Source organism: Myotis yumanensis, unplaced genomic scaffold (genome assembly GCF_028538775.1).
Source record: "Myotis yumanensis isolate MYYU_CA2020_CCGP unplaced genomic scaffold, mMyoYum1.0.hap1 SCAF_10, whole genome shotgun sequence".
NCBI classification, from domain to species: domain Eukaryota; kingdom Metazoa; phylum Chordata; class Mammalia; order Chiroptera; family Vespertilionidae; genus Myotis; species Myotis yumanensis.
Window position 1 is genome coordinate 20,819,101 of NW_027223761.1, and position 23,153 is coordinate 20,842,253.

Here is a 23,153-nt window from a genome sequence, read left to right on the forward strand (position 1 = left end):
TGGGTGGTGGGCACATAGGGCTATATACAGATTTTATAACTTAGAAATTCACACATGAAACCTATATGTTCATGTTGACCAATGTCACCCCAATAAAATTTCATTGAAAAAATAAAGAAAGATGATTAAGGTTAAATGAGGTCATATGGGTGGGCCCTAAAACAATTAGAGTGGTATTCTAATAAGAAGAGATCTGAACACAGACACATACAGAGGGAAAACCATGTGAAGACACAGGGAAGAAGATGGCCATCTACATTCCAAAGAGAGAGGCCTCAGGAGAAACAACCCTGCCCACACCTTGATCTTGGACTTCCAGCATCCAGAACTATGAGATAATAAATGTCTGTTGTTTAGCCACCGAGTCTGCGGTATTTGTTCTGGTTTTCCACATGAACTAAAGTTCTTGGTGAACAAGGCCTGAGCTGACTTCACAGCCCGCGTGCTCTCTTGGCTGAAAAACGCATGCAGCAAAGTACACAACTTGCCAGTGTGTTGGCACTTTCTGGAACTCACTTGCAGGGCCACTTACATTACTTACCAAGATGCCTCCCCAGAAGGGATAGCCTCCGTAGAATGAGACAGCGGCGTAGTACCAGAGAACCATGCCTATGACACTGCCAAGGCCAATGTGTATCAGGCCGATCAGGATCTGGATAGCCTGTCAGGGGAGCCAAAAGCAGAGGCCTTAGTTTCTGAGGCCAGATCTTAACCCCTGCACTCTTGGGCCTCCTTTTTATTTTAATAAATATTTTGTTCTCTTGGTCAATAAAGTCATATTTAAAATGTACTAATGAAATAATACTTCCCATAATTGCCCCCCCACTCAAAGAAAACAATCACTTATATTTTGGTGCATAACCTTCCATTATTTTTTAAATATACACACTGATAATACAAAAAGGCTCTGCATATTTAACTTAATATTTCATTATGAAAATGTCCCTAGGGCATTAAGTATTCTTTAAACATATGTTTTTTAAGGGCTGCCCACATTCCATTATGTGGATGATCTGTGGAGGATTAAGACCAAAGATATTGGGCAGGTATAATATGTTTTCATATTATAAACAACACTGCAATAAACATCTTTGTAGATGAGTCTTTGTGCTCATCTTTTATTTCTTTGGAATATTATTTTAGATTGAATTGTGTCTTCTTTCTCTCATCAAATTTATATATCTCTATTTGTTAATCTTCATCTGAGGATATTTTTTTCATTGATTTTTAGAGAGAATTAACTGAAGGGATGATGGAAGACAGAGAGAGATAAAGAGTAAGAGAGAGAAACACTGATATGAGAGAGACACATCAATTGCCTGCCTGCCACTCGTGACCGGCTGGGGCTGGGTACTGAACCTGCAACCCAGGTACCTGACCTTTACTGTGAGACAAACCTGCAACCCTTTGGTGCACATGCCTACACTCTAACCACTGAACAACTCTGGCCAGGGCTCATATTAATATATTGAAGTTAAAACCTCCAGTGACTTTGAATGGGATCTCATTTGGAAATAGGATTGCTGCCGATGCAATTAGATAATATGAGATATACTGGAATAGGGTGGCCCCTATGACTGTTATCTTTCCAAAGGAATACCATATGAAGAAAAACATGCGCACCCAGGAGAATGCCAAGATGGGAGTTATGCTGCCAGCCAAGGACCTACTGGAAGCTGGGAGACTGGCCTGGAATAGATCCACCCCTAGAGCCTTCAGAAGGAGCATGGCCTCATGGATACTATGATCACAAACTTCTGAACTAAGACATTAAATTTCTTGTGTTCTAAGACCCCTGGTTATTAGTACTTTGTTATAGCAGCTCTAGGAAACTATTATAGATTCTTGCCCAAATGATAAATATGTGTATATAGTACAAACATAACAGAAAATACAAATATATTATTTCATTAAATTTGCACAAATATTAGAAAATCATACAAAAATGTCTGCCCCAAATTCTTTTTCTCATTAATGATATAGCTTGGAGGTATGTCCATATCATTACTCAAAAAACTAGGGAGGTTTATTTTTATTAAATTATATATATATATTGTATTTAAAATATGCTATCATTGATTTCCGAGAGAGAGGAAGGGAGAGGGAGAAATTGAGAGAGAACTACTGATGGGAAAGAAACATTGATCAGTTGCCTCCTACTGGAGATAGAGTCTGCCACCAGGCATGTACCCTGACTGGGAATAGAGCTGGCAACCACTGAGTACATGGCATGATGATCAACCAACTGAGCCACACTGGCAGGGTAAAAAGCATCCTTTTTATAGCTCCATCACATTTCATTCTTTAGACATATAACATATTGATTTAACCAGTGTTATATTAATAAATATTTCAGTTATCCCCATTCTTTTCCTATTATAACAGGGTACAGGATATTAAAAAAAAACCTCACGTCTAATTGACTAATCAAAGATTAAAAGAATCCTATCTAATAATAGACAAACATGGTAATTAACCGTACCTCCGACACACTTCCCATTGGCTAATCAGGGCAATATGTAAATTAACTGCCAACCAAGATGGCAGCCGGCAGCCAGGCAGCTGAAGCAAACAGGAGGCTTGCTTGCTCCAGTGATGGAGGAAGCCAAGGTTCCCCGCCTGCCGCTGCTGGCCTCTGAGCTGCACTCCAAGAAACAATGTTGCAATTATAGAAACCAAACAAACCCAGATACCTGCTTTCAGCAGCCGAGGTCTCAGAGCTGGAGCTGAGCCTCAGAACTAAAGCCGGCTCTCAGTTCCAGTGACAGCCATAGAAGGTAAATAAATCCCAGAATTTTTTAAAAAAAAAAGAAAAAAAGGAGAGGTTGGGAGCTTCAGTCACCTGCCAGCCTGAAAATGGCCCTCAGCCCTTCACTCAGACTGGCCAGGCACCCCAGTGGGGACCCCCACCCTGAAGGGGGTGTGAGCAGCTGCAAACAGCCATAATCCCCTCATCCAGGCTGGCCAGGTACCCAAGCAAGACCCCCATCCTGATCCGGGACACCCTTCAGGGCAAACCAGCCAGCACCCACCTGTGAACCAGGCCTCTATCCTATATAGTAAAAGGGTAATATGCAAACTGACCCTAACAGCAGAAGGACTGGGAATGACTGGTCACTATGACACACACTGACCACCAGGGGGCAGACGCTCAATGCAGGAGCTGCCCTCTGGTGGTCAGGGCGCTCTCACATGGGAGAAGCTCTGCTCAGCCACACGCCAGGCTGATGGCTGCCAGTACAGCTGTGGTGGTAGGAGCCTCTCCTGCCTCCTCAGCAGCGCTAAGGATGTCCAACTGCAGTTTAGGCCTGCTCCCCTCTGGCAAGTGGACATCCCCCAAGGGCTGCCGGGTTGCCAGAGGGATGTCTGATTGCCATCTTAGACCTAATCCCCTGGGGAGCGGGCCTAAGCCAGCAGGTGGTCATCCCCCGAGGGGTCCCAGACTTCGAGAGGGCACAGGCCGGGCTGAGGGACCCCCCCTCCCCCCCGAGTGCACAAATTTTTGTGCACTAGGCCTCTAGTATACTAATAAAACTTATAGCCTAAAATATTAATAATTTCATATTTAAGCATGTCACAGGCAAAAGCAGTTCCAATTCCCCTTTTCACTGGCCTCTACCATAATTGTGTAATAGATGCCGATGTCGGGCCAGGCCTGCAATAGCCTGTCCCCAGAAATAAAACTCAGAGAGAAAAAATACCAGATGCTGACAGACATGAAAGAGAGCATCGAACCCACATGAGAGCTCAAATGTAAAACTAATGTCAGCAGCATTCCTTAATGCCCCTTTTTCCATGATCCCCCTAAAAAAAGCCTTTTGCCTACCCTGAGACATTAAGATGGTTGCTAAGGCATGAGCCTGCCATCTTCTCATTAGTCAGCACCTAAATAAATCACTTTCCTTTCATCAGCAACGGTGTCATGTATTTGGCTTCACAGCAGAGGCAAAAGACCCTGAGGGTCATTTGGGCCAGTTTCACTATCACAAACCATGCTGCAATAAATAACCTCACACTTGTCATATTTCTTATGTGTACAGACATATCAATAAAACAAGTCTCAGAAATGGAATTATTGTGTATTTTAAAATTTGGCAGATACAGAAAGCCTTCCATACAGGTTGTATTGATTGACATTGTTATGAGCAGTATATGGGGGTGAAGCTAGGATCTGAACCTGGACAGCCTGAATCAGAATCCATGCATGTATTCATTTACCCATGTAATGTAGTGGGATTTCTCTTGTCCCACCCAGGACAGCCTTTGTGGGGGAAAATCATTGTGAGCTCTTATTTTGTTCCCATTGGAGAAAGATTCCATTCAAGTACATTGGGTTTAGAATCCACGTTCTAGCTCTCTGGACTCACTTTCTTTCAGAGGCCACATGAGTCAAGATGGATTCTGGCAACAGGACCAACATTCCAATTTACTATTTCTTTGTTGCTTTTCTCTTTCCTAAAATACCCAAGATAGATAGTACAAGGTCCCACACGGAGACCTTGGTGATGCTGTAGAGCTGAGCTTCTTAATGGACCTGAATTTGGCAAGGCTGGGTCAGCTCCAGCCCCACTTGCTGGCTTTGGAGTTTCTGTATTTCCAAACCTCCTCCCACCCGACTCCAGCCATGTGGCCAGTGAACACAGTGTGAAATTCACTTACCCCTAAAACTTTGCCCTCTTTTAAGGACCTCTGGGCAGGTTGCATAGGCACAGGCGGCTCCGAACCATGTGGGTTCCCAGGAATTTGGTGGACTTGGGGTTGGTTGAGTGGATATTGGGGCACCTGAGACATGCTTCCAGGGTTCACAGGATACCCTTGGTGGGGTGCCATCATAATCACAGAATTGGCTGTGGAGCCTGCTGAAGTCATCAAATTCATGATATCTATAATAATAAAAGTGTAATATGCTCATTAGACTGGATGTCCTTCCAGACATCCTTGCTGCTGGAGGCTAAGTATAGTAGTTAGCATAATAAATGTTAGAAGTTCATCAGAAGGCTGATGGACAACTTCAGCAGGGCTGAAGATCTGCATATTATTTCCTGCTGCCCAACAGCTGAGGGCATTTCCCCTCACCTGATAATCCTTTCCTGTTTGCCAAGCCGTACTTTTGATATGTATATCTGCTTTGCTAAAGGGCAAAATGTGTGAATAAAAAGCCATGGGTCCGGACATTCAGGGAGCCCACTTCACTAGAGGGTGCGGCCTCCATCTGGCTCCCCCAAAATGCCTTCCAAATTTATATTTCTTGTTTAGTCTCTATTCATTTATGCGCAGCCCTTCTCCAGATTCCTGAACCCTTGCTGTGACCTTCCAGACAAAGCCGGGGCTACAAGGGAAGCCCAGGTCCCGGGTGCCTGCCAGTGGCCAGAGGGATGCCCAGGTCCCAGGTACCAGAGGGAAGCCGGTGCTGGCAGCCGGGGGAAGGAAAGCCTGCTCTTGCACTAATTTCGTGCATCGGGCTTCTAGTTAAAATATAAATGCAGTAAAATCATCCCTCACATATGCACTAATGTTTACATTGAAAAAGGACTTTTGCTTCCATTAACTCATTTGAGTATCGAAACTTCCTATGAGTTTATTGTTTCAGAGATATTAGATAGCAGTTAGAGGGCACATACACAGCCACTGCTTTACAAATACATCCTGAATCCTCTCTGGTCAGTTTTCCAGGTGAGAAAACTGAGGCCCAAAGTGGATAAGAACTACGGAGGGCAGGGCTGTGTCCTTCTCACTTTTGTATCTCTCATCATACCTAGTGGGGCGTTTTGTGCACATAGTGGTACTTCAACATTGCAGAGCTGGAGAGTCCCCTGGAGAACAGTGTGTCTAAATCTCTCAATTACTGAAAAAGGAAACTGAGGCTGGGAGAGTGGACACGAGTTCCCTAGTTCCCAGTCATATAAATATTCATTAAATGGAGATCCTTATCCTCCAAGGAAGCCCATTGCCAGGGCTGAGTATATTCACTGGAGGGTTCATGCTGCTCAGTGTTCTAGGTCACTTGTGAATTTTAGTTTTGTTTTTAAAATTTCTTTCTTTTATTTTTTTAGAGACACAAAGTAAGTTAAATTTAATTTGCTTATTCCATGGTACATTTGACTTGGATTTAGAACTCTTAGGTTTCATGCGGGAAATTTAGAGAAAAAGTTAGAGTAAGTGAGTTGTAGTAACATATCGAAAAGCAACTTCTAAATAAATCTTCGATAAAGGTGATGACTCACAGAATTCCATAAGGGTAGCATAACAAATACATTTGAAGACAGGATGATACATCCTCAGAAATACTCAAGAAGTTGGCAACTCTGATGACTGGCCATGTTGGTAGGGCTCTCAGGTGTAGAACATTCTAAAATGCCTTACCATGCAGACCTGAGTCTCCCATCTGAGAGAGTGCATTCTTTGAGGCATTTTATCAGGTTGGATTTTTAACCTATTTTACTATTCTTCAGACACTACTTGTCCTTTCTCCTCAATGCCATAAACCAATATACATATATTTATTAAAATACTTTACCCCCATGGATGTCTCTCTATAAGGTTTTAAGTTCTTAAACAACAGTGACAGTGTTTATAAGTTATAATTGTAACAGCTACCCCTGAGTATCTGGTAAGTAACTTGGTATCATGTCACCTTCACTGTAGTTTGTTTCTAAGCTGCTCTCACAGATCTTTATACACATGGTCTCTAATTTTTATAATAACTCTGTGGGGGAGATAATAAATACAGTACTAATCTTGTTTTATAGAGAAGGGAACTAAAGATAGAGGTTTCATTATTTCTAATTTAGGGTCCTATGAATCAGAGACTTTGAACAATCTCTCTGGCTGCAAAGTCTTCATGATTTTTCTTAAAGGAAAGCACTTTGTATTAGAAATTATAAATTTAGCAGCTTCAAACAGACTCCATTTTTTAGCTCATGTCTGTGTAGGTCAGAAGTCTGGCATGGCTGGGGTCCCTGATCAGCATCTGACAAGGCTGAAAGCAAAGTGTCTAACCCAGGGGTGGGCAAACTTTTTGACTCGAGGGCCACAATGGGTTCTTAAACTGGACCGGAGGGCTGGAACAAAAGCATGGATGGAGTGTTTGTGTGAACTAATATAAATTCAAAGTAAACATCATTACATAAAAGGGTACGGTCTTTTTTTTTTTTTTTTTTATTCATTTCAAACGGGCCGGATCCGGCCCGCAGGCCGTAGTTTGCCCACGGCTGGAACCAGACTGAATTGTTTTTCTTTCTCTTTTTTTTGGCGCAGACCCTCAAAAGCTAGTGCAATAAACCCTGCCATGGGCTCATCCTCACACCCACAGTTATTCTAAGTCTCATTTGGCAGGAAAACCTTATCAGCATGCCTGAGCTACCCGTAGAAACATTAGATTAAGTATACTCACTTTGTTCTGCCAGTGGCTAAATCTCGCTTGTTCCTCTTTCCCAGGGCTTGTTGTAGGCGACCTATTATTCCTGGAAAGAAAAAAACACTTAGTTCAAAGTTTCCAAAAGAGCTATCACACTGGGTTCAGTTGGGAAATATGTTTAGCAAGATCTAAAACAAAGTCCTCCTAGGGGCAGGGCGTGTCACTAACACCCTAGAGCTCAGTTTTCTCACCCACATTTACTTCCTATGAATGACAAGTGACCAATTAAATGCAGTACAATTGGATAAGTGTTTACTGGTATTGGTGTGGAGAATAAAGGATTGTGCTTGTTGGACAGGTAGACACAGAAATGAACTGGGCACTCAGGGGTACTGTATATGGCTGCATGTAAGAGAAAATAACAAAGCTCTCAGGGGGGAAACATGAACCCTTCATCATGTAGTTTCTGTTAGGACTGCTGGGCAATGCAATCCTTAGTGTAAGCTTCCTGCCACAGGAGAACAAAAGACCAAGAAAAGCTTGCTGGACACCAAGAGTCAGTCCATATAAGGAATTGAAACTGTCCTGAAGATACCTGATCACACACCTACATTCCATCTGCATTCCAAGCTCACCTTAGCACCCAAACCCACTGAAGACAAAAGTTTCCTGCCCACCCTAACCGGTTTGCTCAGTGGGTAGAGCATCGGCCTGCGGACTGAAAGGTCCCAGGTTCGATTCTGGTCAAGGGCATGTACCTTGGTTGCGGGCACATCTCCAGTGGGGAGTGTGCAGGAGGCAGCTGGTAGATGTTTCTCTCTCATCGATGTTTCTAGCTCTCTATCCCTCTCCCTTCCTCTTGTTGTGGACCAACATTCGTGAGAATAAGACCACCAACACCAATTAGGTCTTAAGCAGCAAGCGAGGATTTATTGAACTTGCCATTGACTGCAATAGGTGCCTCCGCTCAGGGAGCCCCACCCTGCTACAGCCCCGAGCCTTTCTCTCAGAGCCTATTTAAGGGTGTTGACCACAATCTATTCTTTGACAAGCTCAATGGAAACCAGTGTGGTGTCACATCTGGCTGGAGGATGTCCGGGCCTCCAAGAAGTACAGATTAACATCAAGTTCCTGATACATAGGGTACAAAGTTAATTAAAAGCAAAACACACTCTGGTTACAAAAATTTTCCTATGCTATACAGAGATTACATATCTATTTCTATTCCCAAACATGGTACTAAGCAAGCCTGCCCATCACATTCCCTACTGGTCTTTAGGATGAATCAGACTCTGGATTCATCGCTAGTACCTACTAGCTGCGAGTATTGCCTGTGCAAAACCATAAGCTTGACCGCCTGGATGCGGTCCTGAATAAAATTGAGCAGGCAACGCAGCAAACAGGGCCCAAATATTAATCCTACTATAAGCAAAAGTAAGGGTCTGGCCACCGCTGACAGGAGGGTCCTCAGCCAGGGGGACCAGGAGAAAAGGTTCTCATATCAATTCCCTGCTGCCTTGTGAGCCTTCGCTCTGTCAGCCAATCTCTTTCTTAGTTGGTTTAAACTTTCTCGGGTCACTCCCGAGTGGTTGGTGTAAAAACAGCAAGCTTCTCCCAGGGCTAGGCAGAGTCCCCCTTGCTTCAGGAATAATAAATCTAAGCCCCTCCTGTTCTGTAAAACCACTTCAGCCAGTGACCCTACTGATTCCTCTAGTTGCCCTATGGACTTTTCCAAGGTGCTCAGGTCCTGGTCGATCTGGCAGCCCAGTTCTTGGTAGTTCTGGTCCCCTGGGCTCCTCTGCTGTTCAGTCTCTCAGTGAGCCTCCTTCACAATCCTTTGGGCTGTTGTAGCAGCTTGCTGGAGTGCCTTCAAAGACTTAAGCAAATTACGGGTAGAGAGACGGACAACCTCCTCCTCCCCCAACTTGGGCACCAATGGTGGTGGTCACCCAAACATTATTTCAAAGGGGTCAATCCTTGTAGGAGAGCAAAAGGAAGGAGACTTACCCAGTTTTCACCAGTCTCTAATTTTAACTTAGTTAATGTTTCCTTTAAGGTCTGATTCATCTTCTCTACCTGTCCAGAACTTTGTGGTCTATAAACATAATGCAATTTCCAGGTAACCCTCAGGGCCTTAACTATGGATTGTGTAACTTTGGGAATAACCCCGGGCAATTTTCAGACCCCATGTATAGTGGTAGGCCAAACTGGGGGACAATTTCAGTGAGGAGTTTCCTAACTACTACCTGTGCTGTCTCTACCTTGGTTGAGTATGCCTCAGGCCAGTCAGAGAAGGTATCAATGAAAACCAGCAGGTACTTATACCCTCCTTGTCCTCCTGGTATCTCAGTGAAGTCCACTTCCCAGTGTTCTTCGGGGTTCTGACCTTGAAATCGCTGCCCCAGCGCAGCCACAACAGGGGGCCCTTGATTTACCCGGGCACACACTTGGCACCTTCTAGCCAAGTCTTGGGATATTTTCTGGAGCCCTAGGATGTAAAATTCTCTTCCCAGTAGTTCTGATAGCTTCATTCCCCCCAGGTGGGTACTCTAGTGGGTCTGGGAAGCGATGGTCCACCCCAGGGCTTCTGACACTATAGGCCTCCCATCTGGCAGAATTATCCATCCAGCCTCTCATTCATGAGTCCTTAGTTTCTCAGCTAGCCTCTGCTCCTCTGGCAGATGAGTAGGCTTCTCTGGGAGCCTTCGCTCTGGCAGGGCTACGAGAACTTGTAGGGGCCCTACTGGTCTTTTAGCCACTTCCTTGGCCCCTATATGGCTGCCAGGAGGTTAAGTATCTCAGGAGAATTTTTAATGTCCTTTCCTCCTGAGGTTAGGAGTCCTCTTTAAGGTGGCTCCCGTGTCCTCCCATAAGGGCAGTGTGAGGAGATATATCCCTGCAGTCCCTGGGTAGGTCTGGCAGGGTGAGTGCTGGGGCGCTCACCAGGGCTTCTTTCTAATCCTGGCAGATTGTAGATTTCCCTTGGCTCCTCCTCATGCCACTACCACTGCCCCCGCATACCGGGTACCTTCCTCTACGAAGCTGCTCCTGTCCGTGTAGAGGGTCTCATTCAAATTCTGCAGGGGCTGGTCCACAAGGTTCTCGCAGAGGGAAGTGAGGGTAGTCAGTGTCTCCTCGCAGTCATGCAAAGGGGCCTCTGCCTCCTCCTCAGGGAGGAATGTGGTCGGGTTCAAGGCGGCTGTTTTCAGGAAGCTGAAATGTTCACTCTTTTTTCCTTTCCCATTAGAGGGCCTGAGTGAGTGCTATGAAGTCCACCTTTTGCCCCCCCCCCCCCCCCTGTCAGGGTTATCCTGGGCTCTCGGGGGCCAGCTGAGCCCTGACAACCCTAATCCACCTCCTCCACCAACACTGGAGTCAGTTCCCCCGCACGTTCAGGGCACTCCCTTTTTCCAGTGTCCTTCCTTTCTGCAAAATGCACACTGATTTTTCCCCAAGCCTGGGTCAGACTCCTTTTCTCCCTTTGAGGCTTTTCTTTGCCCTTGTTGTCTCTCCGGCCCCTTGGGCCTTTTTCCTCACTCATGGCCAGGAAGACCTTCGCGATCCGGGTGTTTAAACCTGCCGTCGGGTCCTCCCTGATTGTTAAAAACCTTCTGGGCCACCTCAACCAACTCAGAGATTGATTTCCCCTTAAAGCCCTCTAACTTCTGCAATTTTTTCTAACATCTGGGGTCGACTGGGAAACAAATGCAACATTGACAGCCCTCCGATTTTCCGGGGCATTAGGGTTAAGACCCTGGACTGTCTCTGTCACCTTAGAGACGTTTGTGGGTCTTCGAGCAGCAGCTCAGATGCCCCCCAATAGAGTCTGGCGATACCAATCGAGAGCCTCCTTTCCCCTGTCACTACAGGGGTTCCAGTCAGGTTGCCTGGAGGGAAACACAGCCTCTAATCTGTCTTGGTCAGATGTAGGCTGTCCATCCGGACTCAGAACAAGTTTCCTCCCTTCTGCCCTGACTCCCCCCCCCCCCCCCCCCCCCCGTCTCCATACGCTGTCCCTTGCCTAGTGTGAGAAGGGGAGAATGGAGCCAGGTCCTGGACTGGTGTTTCCGGAGGAAAAGAAACCAGCTGTGGAGGAGGCAGGGGTTCTGGGTCAGGGTCTTTAGCCACCATCGGACTGGAGGGTGGGGGAGTTTCCGGGGGAGGCCTGACCCTGGGGAGTGCCTCCTCACTTGGACCTTGTAGGACAGGGGGAGTTTTGTCCTTCTGGGCCGGAGCCAAGAGTACTGTCTGTCTCTGTCTCAATTTTTTTTCCTTATTTTGACAACTTTTAACCACCTTGGTTCTTCAGTCAAAATTTCGACCCACACTTGAATATAGGGAATTTGGTAGGGGTGACCTGGCTGGCCGTAGATAATATGGTGAACCTGAAAAGCAGTGGTTAAATCATAAGTCCCTAAATTTGGCCATCCCACCTGGAAAGTGGGCCACTCCCGTTCACAGAATTTCTGCAGATCAAAAGTATTAACATCATAACCTTCAAATCTACCCCAGAACTTTAATTTAATACAGTAAATTTACAACCTAGGTAAGAGCAACTGATAGACAGAAATTTTTATTAGCTAAGTGGGCTGATTCCCCTTTAATAGTGAGCAAAAGACTCTGAGAAAAATAATTCTCGCAGCTGCCAAGAGACTTTTGCAGACCATTATGGGTCCAGCCCAAACGTTCAGCCAAGCGTATCAACAGAAAAGCAGAATAAATCAAAGTAGCTTTCACTTCACACAGACCAGTTAATGAGCAGCCAAGGCAGTTACTTTGTCCCAACCCCATGACGATCAGTGGCAAGATACAGATAAGGGAGGGGATTCGTCTTAGCTAAGGTGCACCCATATAAACCCCGGGCCTGGTCACCTCCACGTGGGGGTGAGTCACCGTTATGCCATATGACGAATCGTGGAACCGAAGGTTGGGGCCCACTGGGACCCCGTAACCGAAGTCATGGAGCCACATAAAGGAGAGGAGAGGGCAGGCCCCCTCTCTCCACACTCACACACTTTCACCAGACATTCACTCAGAGTTTAAACAATCCACCCAATTCCTAACTAATTCCCAATTCCTGAGGGAGCTCTATGGCTTCCCCGGGAGGTGATCAAGCTCCCCTTCCACTCACTTGGAGTGGGCCTGACTGATAGGGGGTTGACAAAGATGACTGACCCTAACCCATTTTGACAAAGACAAAGACAACAAAGAACAAAGACAAAACATACCAGACAAATGCAACCTAAGGTTGCCCGGAACCTGCAGCTCGCTCCTTGAAGTCCGAAAATATTTTCAAAAAACATTGCAGCGGGGTGCACACAGAAGCAGACAACCCTTGTCCCATCCTGACAAACACCAACACAACAAAGACCAGACAAACCAACCCCGTGCAACCTAGAGTTGCACTAACCAGGTGCCACAGACACCGTCGTGTCCATCAGCTGGAGTCGGGAGATTGTGCTGTGTCCAGCTCTCCTTCTGACTCCCCTTTTTGAGATCTCACCCCAAGGCGCCTTTTCCTTACCTCCTGCAGGTCTTTCAATAGATCCTTACTGCCTTCCCAGCATAAACAGGTAGGAGAGCCTCCTGCCCCTTAGGGGGGTACCTCTCACCACCGCAGGGTATCTCGCTGGGACCTCCAGATGTTGTGGACCAACATTCGCGAGAATAAGACCACCGACTCCAATTAGGTCTTAACACATTGCATACTGCATAGAAATCTCTAAGACATACGCCAGGGACCGCAAGTTTTTGGGCAAACTACACGTTATTTAAATCATCATAACTACAGATCATAATGCACTTTAGGTGTTTTTTTCAATAATTATAACATTTTTATTTACAAAAACAATTAAACAATTAAAGTTCCTAGTACTTTTTTAACGTATGGTACTGCGTAAAACATTTTCCTCTATGAAGAGGGACCAAACAAAATTTACATAAGTATCTAAATTCACTCCTTTTTCCATGCGTGGCACAAACTCTGCAGGCTCTTGTAGGAAATTTTTTCTTTCCACTCGCTGGAATACACGTAGGTTCATGCTGCTTCATATCACCTGACAACCTTTTGGGTGTACAAAGGCACGTGGAGCCACGTGTTCGGACCATAGGTTCAAGCTTACAACCACAGCCGTTGGCTATGATTGTGCTGGGAGGGCCCTGCCCACCAGCTGGGACTTGCACATGGCAGTGAGAGGACCCTGTCCTTTCATTAGTCCGAGGCTTGAACCTGGCCAAAACACTGTAACCACGACCCACAGTGGACAAGACAGTGTGTTGACATCTAAGGTCCATAACAGATGGCATGTGAAAAACGAGAACACTCGTGAGCGGTCCTTAACAGATGGCGCTCGAAACACGCGAAAACTCCTGAGCAGTGTTAAGCAGCAAGCGAGGATTTATTGAACTGGCCAGTGACTGTAACAGGTGCCTCCGCTCAGGGAGCCCCACCCTGCTACAGCCCCGAGCCTTTCTCTCAGAGCCTATTTAAGGGTGTTAACCACAATCTATTCTTTGACAAACTCAATTGAAACCAGTGTGGTGTCACACCTGGCTGGAGGGTGCCCGGGCCTCCAAGAAGTACAGATTAACATCAAGTTCCTGATACATAGGGTACAAAGTTAATTAAAAGAAAAACACACTCTGGTTACAAAAATTTCCTATGCTATACAGAGATTACATATCTATTTCTATTCCCAAACATGGTGCTAAGCAAGCCTGCCCATCACACTCTCTGTAAAAAAAAAAAAAAATCAATAAAATATTATATATATTTTTTAAAGGGCCACATGCTAACCTGACAAGCTCAGGGAAGGCCTGCATGGTGGTCTTGCAAAATCAGAGACCTAGAGTAACCACAAAGGATGGTCTGAAATTAAACTTTAACTAAAAACAGGTTATAGTGGGTAGTCAAGTCCGAGGCCAGTATTTTCCCTGACAAAGATCAACTTAGATCTTTACTGAGCCCATTTGTCTTTTTGCCTCTAAGATAACAGATCTGTGAAATGTCTGGGTAACTTGTAACTTCCCTTTTTGTCCGGACCTGTCAGGGCACAACAAATGGCACCAGGACATTCCCTCACTGTTCTGTTAATTATGTTAAACTGTCCTGTATCCATCTATGTAAAAGAAACACATGTCCATCATTCCACTTTTTATCCCATCCCAGAGGTTTCCCCACTTTGCTTTATTCCACCTCCTTAATCTATCACCAATGGATTTCATGTTAACCCACTTAGGTATTTTCCTTTTGATGGTAATTTATAAAAACAAGATATGAACTCCCCATTCTCTGGAGCATCATCTCAATTCATTGAGGTTCTGTTTCCCGGCATATGTCGACAGTTTGGCTCAAATAAACTCACAAAAATTCTTTACAGGTTTCAATGGTTTTTTACATTAACACTGCATATAAGGATGAAATTCCAGCTCCTGGGTGCTGCCATCATCTACGCAATGTCCCCTTGGCATGGTGCTATGCAGTCCTTCCTTTGGATATATCCGTCCCTTAAATAAATTTAATTTTTTAAGTCAATGTCTGAGATGGCTATTTAGCTTGCCTATGCACCACCATGCTAACCAGACATGTTCACCTTTCATTTTGATGGCCCGATAAGTGAAAAATTATAGAACTCTGAAGAATGACTAAAAACATAAAATATTGGCAAGTAATCAGGACAAAAGATTAGTTCTTTGGAAATCTTTCTGTATTCCAGATATAAAGAAGCTTATTTGTATTTCCCTAGGACAATTTGGTAAATTCTGCCTTCATAAACAAAATGGAAGCTTTTATATTTTTCTCTTTCCTTGATCCCTCCTGAATCTATCAGCTCTTAATAAGTGAGTCATGGCAATACATTTCTTACATGTGTTCAATGAGACCAGTTTCCAATTGTGGTTTTATTAACCAAGACTTTGACTAGAATGTCATGTCTGAAAATGATGTACCTGGACTCTGAGCACCACCAGAAAGCATTCTCAAAACTGTTTGAAGCCAATCAAAAGCCACTTGCAAGAAAAAGCCTGGTATTTTGCTTAATCACATGGTTCATGGCAGTCTTTACAGGTAAGGAACAAAGGTTGCTTTCCTGGAAGATGGAAAGGAGAGAACCTCAAGACATCATTGGGGACCTCAAGAATTTAAGAAATTCACCCAAGTCTATAGCAATTGCAGGAAAACCTCATGTCAACTAGGTGGCTCAGTTCTTTGCTCTGAGAAGCTAATTAAAGCTCAATCAATCATGAGGTTCCAGCAAATCAGGTTTTTAAAAGCCTGCATAATCAATTGTTATTCTTATTGTGTTCATGCAAATAATTAGGCCAAATTGGAACTAGACAATACAGTAAATGAATTGCTCTTAGTTTGGCTCTTTAATAAAAATGAGGGTGACTTTAGGGGGAAAATTATATTTCAATAGGCTCCATATATACAGTTGTAAATGTGAGACTCCAGTTCATGATCTTCAAAGTTTACTTTTCACACGAGCTAAATTAAACTAAATCCTGAAGTGGTTTTTTATGTTTTTTCCTTAAATATTGGCTATAACCCTCCAAACTAATGTTTCATTTTTCTCTCATTCTTTGACTTGGAATTAGCAACCAGAACTTTTTCCTTCCACCATACCATTTATTACTATTCTTGTCATTCTAGCTTTTGTCCCACAATTTGTCTCCACCAGGTTATAAGTCCTACTTGTGATACAGGAACTGGAGAGCAGAAATTTTCCCTGGGGTCTTGTCTCACAGAATCAAAGAATGAAGTCATAGACCACAGGTGTTCAAACAAGGAAGGAATTTACTGCAAACAAACACAGGGTGCCTCCTTGGCAGGGAGATTCAAATGGGTTGTTGTAGAAACATTCTGTTCTTCCCCTTATATCTGCTAAAGGCCTGCTCTATGTCTATCTGTGCTGCTCTCTGATTAGTTCCTGTCCTTTCTGCAGCATTGTTCTCTTTTACTTCTACGAAAAATATCCTATTTCCTGCAAAATACATTCTTTGTATGTTTCAGCTAGCTCCACCATTCCTCCTTCTTCCATCTCTTACTCTAACTACCTAATTCTACATGAACTCATTTCACTTATACTCAGGAAATACCACCCCTAGACACCATCACAACCTCTTTCTGTGCCCAGGTCTCATAGTCCCTCTTACAGAGAGCAAGGATTTTTAGCTCTGAAGGGAAACATCATTCCTTTTTAGCAGAAAGCAGTTATAGAAGAGATATGACACCCCTTCTTCTCTGAAAAAAAATTCAGTGCCAAAAATCCTTGGTGGGAAAGGGATGTAAACCCTGAAACCCCCCAGAACAATGAAGATGGGCCAGGTACTGAAACTCACCAGGACAGAAAGCTCCAGATGCCTAGCTGTGCCGAGCCAGCTCAGCCAAGGGTTCGAAAGCCTGAGTGAGGGCTGCGAATGGATGAAGAAAAGACAGACAAAGAGAATAAGCTGGGTCTAGGTGGATCTTCCTGTGCCTGGCTGAGGCCACAGAGAGAGAGATCCAGAGGCAAGCTGAGCCTTTATTTTATAGCCAGAGGTAAACAAGGTAGTGGTCACCATAGTTACAATGTTCTTCTGAGTTTCACTTGTTTTGGCAGCACTTGCTGCACCTCCCACAGCCCATTAGCTTCCCAGATAAGATCTAGGGAGCATCATAAGGTAAACCCTAATTATGCTAAGAGGATTATGCCCTCTAAGCTGAGACTTGTTTGTGGCTTTGCCAACAGGTCAGTCCCAGGCTTAAAACCCTATAGCCATGCCCTACACCTAGCAAAGAACAAAACTGGGAAAACAAGAACCTCACCCCCAGGGTAACCTTTCCTACCCTAGCATATCACTTGTCATTTGGCCTGGACTCTGGATCTTTCATGTCACTGTTCAGGCAGTTTAAACCCCCTGACCCTTTCCTCCCTAAAGGTAATATCTAAGCCTCAGTTGTATTTCAGCTTCAGGCCCAGAAAAGCAGCAAAATGAGATAAATGACACCATGGCTGTGTTAAGGTCAGCTTTTACCTACCTAATCACTCAACAGGTTTCCTCAGCCTTGGGTATACTTTTGCCTTTCAGGAGGAACCTATGTAGAACAGACCTTTACATCTTGCCTAGTAGGAGTTGGAACATCTACTACTAATATACATATTTATACTCATTCTATTGATTTTGGGGTTAAAGTCACATCTAAGGATCTTTATGTTAGGACCCACTGTTCAGGAGAAGATGCAGGGATGTTTTCTCTGGCTGCTGCAGTAGCTTCCTGTGGTGAATGTCTGACTTTTACCAGGTGTTCTAGTTGTTCTTTCAGTATCTAATAATCTATACACTAGTATATAAAATGATAATATGCAAAGTGTCCCCTTGGGAGTTCGACTGGGAGACTGGGAGTTTGATCACTCATTACAACATGTGCTGACCATCAGGGGGTGGTGGCCCCAGCTGGCAGCCGGCAGCTGGGGAAGGGAGACCCCAGCTGGCATCTGGAAGGCCTCGATCGGTCCTCCTGATTGCCAGCCAGGCATAGGGACCCTACCCATGCAGGAATTTCATGCACTGGGCCTCTAGTTATAATATAAACTATTCTGATCATTTCACCCTCCCTTATAGTAATGGACATACTAAGCTGCCAGCTGGTAAGTTTCTAATATGTGAGGTAACTGTTTATTTATATATCCCTGCCAACAGCACTGGAATGCTTTGTTATTAGGACAACTGACAGAGATAGACACATTTGTCCCCATCCTATATAATAAAGAGGTAATATGCAAATTGACCCTCATGCCCTCCCAATATGATTGCCTACAACCAGGCCAGCAGGGGGGTTAGTGAGGGATGACCAAAAGACTGAACAAGCAGGCTGCGTGGGGCAACCAGGGTGGGGGGCAGTTAGGGGTGACCAGTCAGGCAGGATGGTGAGCGATTAGGAGCCAGCGGTCTGGGATCGGGCCTAAACCGGCAGTCGGACATTCCCCAAGAGGTCCCAGATTGAAGAGGGTGTAGATTGGGATGAGGGAACCCCCTCCACCCCCATGAACAAATTTCGTGCACTGGCCCTCTAATCCTATCAAATAATAGAGAAACATGGTAATTAGCCATACCTCCGCTACCTTTCCCATTGGCTAATCAGGGCGATATGCAAATTAACTGCCAACCAAGATGGCGACCGGCAGCCAGGCAGCTTGAAGCGAACAGGAGGCTTGCTTGCTTCAGTGAGGGAGGAAGCCAACGTTCCCCGCCTGCCTTGCCGGCCTCTGAGCTTGCAGTCTAAGAAACAATGTTACAAATATAGAAGCTAAACAAAACCCCCAAAACCTGCTTTCAGCCAGCCAGGCTTCAGCCAGCAGGACCACAACATTGTTTCAATTATAGAACAAATGCAGATCCCTGCTTTTAGCCAGCCGAGATCTCAGAGCTGGAGTAAGCAGGACCACAACAGTGTTACAATTATAGAACCCAAACAAACCAGATACCTGCTTTCAGCAGCCGAGGCCTCATAGCTAGAGCCAAGCCTCAGAGCTAAAGCTGGCCCAGAATAAAAAAAAAAGAAAAAAAGGACAGGTTGGGAGCTTCAGTCACCCGCCAGCCTGAAAACGGCCCTCAGCCCCTCATGCAGACTAGCCAGGCACCCCAGTGGGGACCCCAACCCTGAAGGGTATGTGACCAGCTGCAAACAGCCATCATCCCCTCATCCAGGCTGGCCAGGCACCCCAGTGGGGACCCCCACCTTGATCCAGGACACCCTTCAGGGCAAACCAGCCAGCCTCCACCCATGCACCAGGCCTCTATCCTATATAGTAAAAGGGTAATATGCCTCCCAGCACCGGGATCAGTGGAGCCGCGAGGCCTCCCAGCACTGGGATCAGCGTGACAGGGGGCAGCAACCAAACACCCTGATCGCCCTGGGGCTCTGTGTGTGACAGGGGGTGGGGCCACAACCTCCCTATCTGTCCTGCTCTGTTTGTGACAGGGGAAGGCGCCCCAACCCCCTGATCAGCCCTGCTCTGTGTGTGACGGGATAGAGCCATAACCTCCCCATCAGCCCTGCCCTGAGTGTGACAGTGGCACCCCAACCCCCTGATCCGCCCTGCTCTGTGTGTGACAGGGGGCGGTGCCCCAAATCCCCTATCGGCCCTACTCTGTGAGTGACAGGGGGGAGCTCCCCAACCCCCTGATGGGCCCTGCTCTGTGCGTGACAGGGGGCAGCGCCCCAACCCCCTGATTGGCCCTGCTCTGTGCGTGACAGGGGGTGGCACCACAACCTCCCCATCGACCCTGCCTTGAGTGTGACAGGAGGCAGCGCCCCAACCCCCCAATCGGCCCTACCCTGAGCATGACTGAGGGTGGCATCGCAACCTCCCAATCCGCCCTGCTCTGTGCATGACAGGCGGCGGCGCCCCAACTCCCCAATTGGCCCTGCTCTGAGCCCGACCAGGGGCTGCACCTAGGGATTGGGCCTGCCCTCTGCCACCCGGGAGCAGGCCTAAGCCAGCAGGTCGTTATCTCCCGAGGGGTCCCAGACTGCAAGAGGGCACAGGCTGGGCTGAAGGACCCCCCACTCCCCCCTGAGTGCACAAATTTTTGTGCACCGGGCCTCTAGTATTTATATAAAAGAGATTTATTATAAGGTGTTGGCTCACCTGACAGTTGAGGTTAAGAAGTCCCACAATCTGGTCTCTGCATGCTGCAGACTCACGAAATAGGAAAGTTGCTGGTATAATTTGAAAACATGAAAGCCATAGAATTGTTCGTGTAGATGCCAGTCTGAGTCTGAAAGCTTGAGAGCCAGTAGCGCGGAGGGCAGAAGGACAATGTTCCAGCTCAAGCAGTCAGGCAGAGAGCAAATTCAACTTTCCTCTGCCTTTTTGTTTTATTCAAGCCTTCAGTAGATTGGATGAGCTTCATCCACATTAGGGAGGGCCATCTGCTTTATAAGTTCTCCAATTCAAATGGTCATCACTCCTGGAAACATCCTCAGGGAAATACCTAGCTATTATGTTTAACCAGCTATCTGGGCACCCTGTGGTCCAGTCAATTGACACATAAGATTAAGGAACACAGATGGCAATAATATGAAGTATTTTTTAAAACATCTTCTTTATTGCTTTTTAAAGTTCAATAAAAGTAAATGAACTCCTGTATTTCACATGTTCATTCCAATTTCATAATTGATTTTATGTCAAAAGTGCCTGAGCTCTGTTCTGTTACCTGTTTGTATGAGATAGTTACAAATAGAGACTGATATGGTTATGCTGTATTGGTGTCCGTATTAAACATAAGTGTCATTGCCTTTTCTCCTATTATTTTACATGGCAAATCACTCTTGGGACTTGAAGTCTCCAGTAGAGCCAAATATGTGGCAGCTACATTGCTGCAAACTTTGATATAGGATAAGGCCATGAAAATTATTCATTAAGCTCTAGGCTCAGACCATTTTAAGTAGGTTTATCTTCTTAGGAGTTTTGGAAAGCCTTGACATTATATTTGCATAAAAGGGCTAAATAGTTTCTTGAAACCCATCAAAATAAAGCTGCACTGCTCTGAGAGACTTTACAAGCTTTATTCTTTCACTAGAGGCCTGGTGCATGAAATTCATGCACGGGTAGAGTCCCTAGGCATGGCTGGCAATCAGGGCCAATCTGTGGGGTGACTGGCAGGGTTATCGGGGGGCCCCTGTGGCACCTGCCTTGGCTGGCCTGGGGGCAGCTCCTGCATTGAGCATCTGCCCCGTGGTGGTCAGTGCACATCATAGCAATCAGTCATTCTGCCGTTCAGTCAATTTGCATATTAGGCTTTTATTATATAGGATAGGATACCCTCCAAGGATGGAATGTCAACCCAATGTTTAAATATCCAATCCAAAGGAAGCCTTCTGAAGAAAACGTTTCCTTCTCCATCCTTCACAAGTCTGGCTTAGAAATAGACATTAGAATTAGAAATGTTTGCATTTATTTGGGGGCCAGAAGAAATTAGGCTTTCAAATTTGAGAATTCCAGAACATTAACAGATTTACCTCTATACATCTTAGTTCCCTTCAATGTTCTTTTCTTGGAAAATATGCAAGTCCTACAGATATAATCTATAATAATAAAAACATAACATGCTAATTAGACCGGACGTCCTTTCAGATGACCTTATGGACAAAGCTGAGGCTACAAGGGAAGCCTGGGTCCTGGGTGCCAGAGGGAAGCCGGTGCCAGCAGCCGGGGGAAGGAAGGCCTACTCTTGCATGAATTTCATGCATCGGAACTCTAGTGTTCTAAATAAAAAAGATTGTAGTCCCTACTGACATCCTAATATCCTTGTGGAGTCCCAACAACCAGCTCTCAATTCACAAGGATTTTCAGAGAGGGAAAAGAACTTGCTCTAACAATGATAAAAATTTAATTATAAGGTGAGTTGGAGATTATATGCACTGCTTTTTATCCACAAGGTAGAAAATTGTATCCATTCAACAGGAAAAAAGTCATACTCACACCATTTCCCTGAGCTTTCTATGAACCAGTCTTCTCCAGGGGAGGACAAGTCATCAGGTATTTATTAGGAGCCCTGTATTAATTTGCATGAGGAGGCCTCCAAGTTTTCCCTTTAAATAAAAAATAGCCATACATGTCATATTTGCCTCCATTTGGGGCAGTGTGGGGGAGACCAAGGAAGCAAACAAGTCCCGATTTGCCCATCCAGATCCATTTTCTGCTGTTAGAGCAGTCAGGTAACTGATAAGACTGCAATGGAACATTCAAATGGGGTACCTGGAGGGGCATTTTATACAGGCTTCCTCCGAATGTGGGCAGGATGTAGAGAAATCCCAAGTGATGGAATAATACCCCCAAGTTGTTAAGAGCAGAAGCAAATCATAATCCTCTAAGCCTGAAGAGGTAGGTGAAAAGACTGGTTCCCTGCACCTCAGAAGGAGGAAGTCACATGGAGAGGATCGCTAACATGAGTGGCGACCTTTGGTCAAGGGACCTTGACAACACCACAAGGAAGAAACTAAGAAAATAAATTATAGGCCCTTTCTCTCCTCCAGTCCTCTAATAGGGTGTCCTATTATTTGAAATCAATTGGAAGCCATAGGGCAAGAGTTCCCGTTGATGAAACCCATATAAATATTAGTCCCCAGGGACACAAGAGCATGGAGAAGGATGGAGGGGAGATCAGGCAAGGCAGGCAAAACATAGCCAGCACCGCCCTTCCCTACCCTGCTCTGTACCCTGCACTCTGTACCTTCTGTGAACAGACTCTCCTACACACCTTTGTTTGATCCTTCTGGTGGTTTAGCCAATGAAATTGGACTTCAGGAGGAGAAAGAAGTCAGAGTTCACCCTTCGTTTTCTGGTCACAGTAGCTGAGTTCCTCTGTCTAAAGATCTCAGCTCTTTTTGTTATAGGCAACTCTCACCCACACCAGAGAGGTGTTACCAGATGGGACAGCCCCCTGAGCCTGTGGGAGAGGACTGTCCCCAACCTGGATCCTTGTCTTCTCATATAAATGAATTTATATGAGAGACCTTGACTGCGTTGTGAAAAGCCAATTTACTAAAGCAATTAAAGCATGCATCTTTATTGAAAAAAGCAACAGCAAGGCAAGCAAACCTACAAATCTGGCTTATGAAGTATAGATGGGCTCTCAGCTAGTCTGAAGAGCAAGTTGGGTCTGAGGTGTTATATACCCTCCTGTCTATAGACTTCAAAATTCCTCTGCTGAATATTTTGGTACAGATTAAATCTCAAGGTACCCTTTTTTACCTTGTTGTGGCCTTCCCACAATTCATGAAAAGCACCTGACAACTTTATCTTGCCAA

At 45.3% G+C, this 23,153-nt stretch overlaps 1 protein-coding gene across 3 annotated transcripts in view; it reads right to left on the reverse strand.

The window, feature by feature from the left end:
• LOC139018982 (membrane-spanning 4-domains subfamily A member 8-like) overlaps positions 1 to 23,153 on the reverse strand; it is a 55,371-nt gene that overhangs the window by 9,546 nt on the left and 22,672 nt on the right. For 2 of the 3 annotated variants that reach the window (XM_070428095.1, XM_070428092.1), the window contains exons 1-4: positions 16,697 to 16,866; positions 7,394 to 7,463; positions 4,660 to 4,883; positions 542 to 661 (exon numbers count right to left, since the gene is read on the reverse strand). In XM_070428095.1, coding sequence (XP_070284196.1) covers positions 542 to 661; positions 4,660 to 4,878 — 339 coding nt within the window. In that variant the 5' untranslated portion in view covers positions 4,879 to 4,883; positions 7,394 to 7,463; positions 16,697 to 16,866. Of the gene's footprint in view, positions 1 to 541; positions 662 to 4,659; positions 4,884 to 7,393; positions 7,464 to 16,696; positions 16,867 to 23,153 lie in introns of those variants that run through there. The other variant, XM_070428093.1, reaches the window with a different exon arrangement.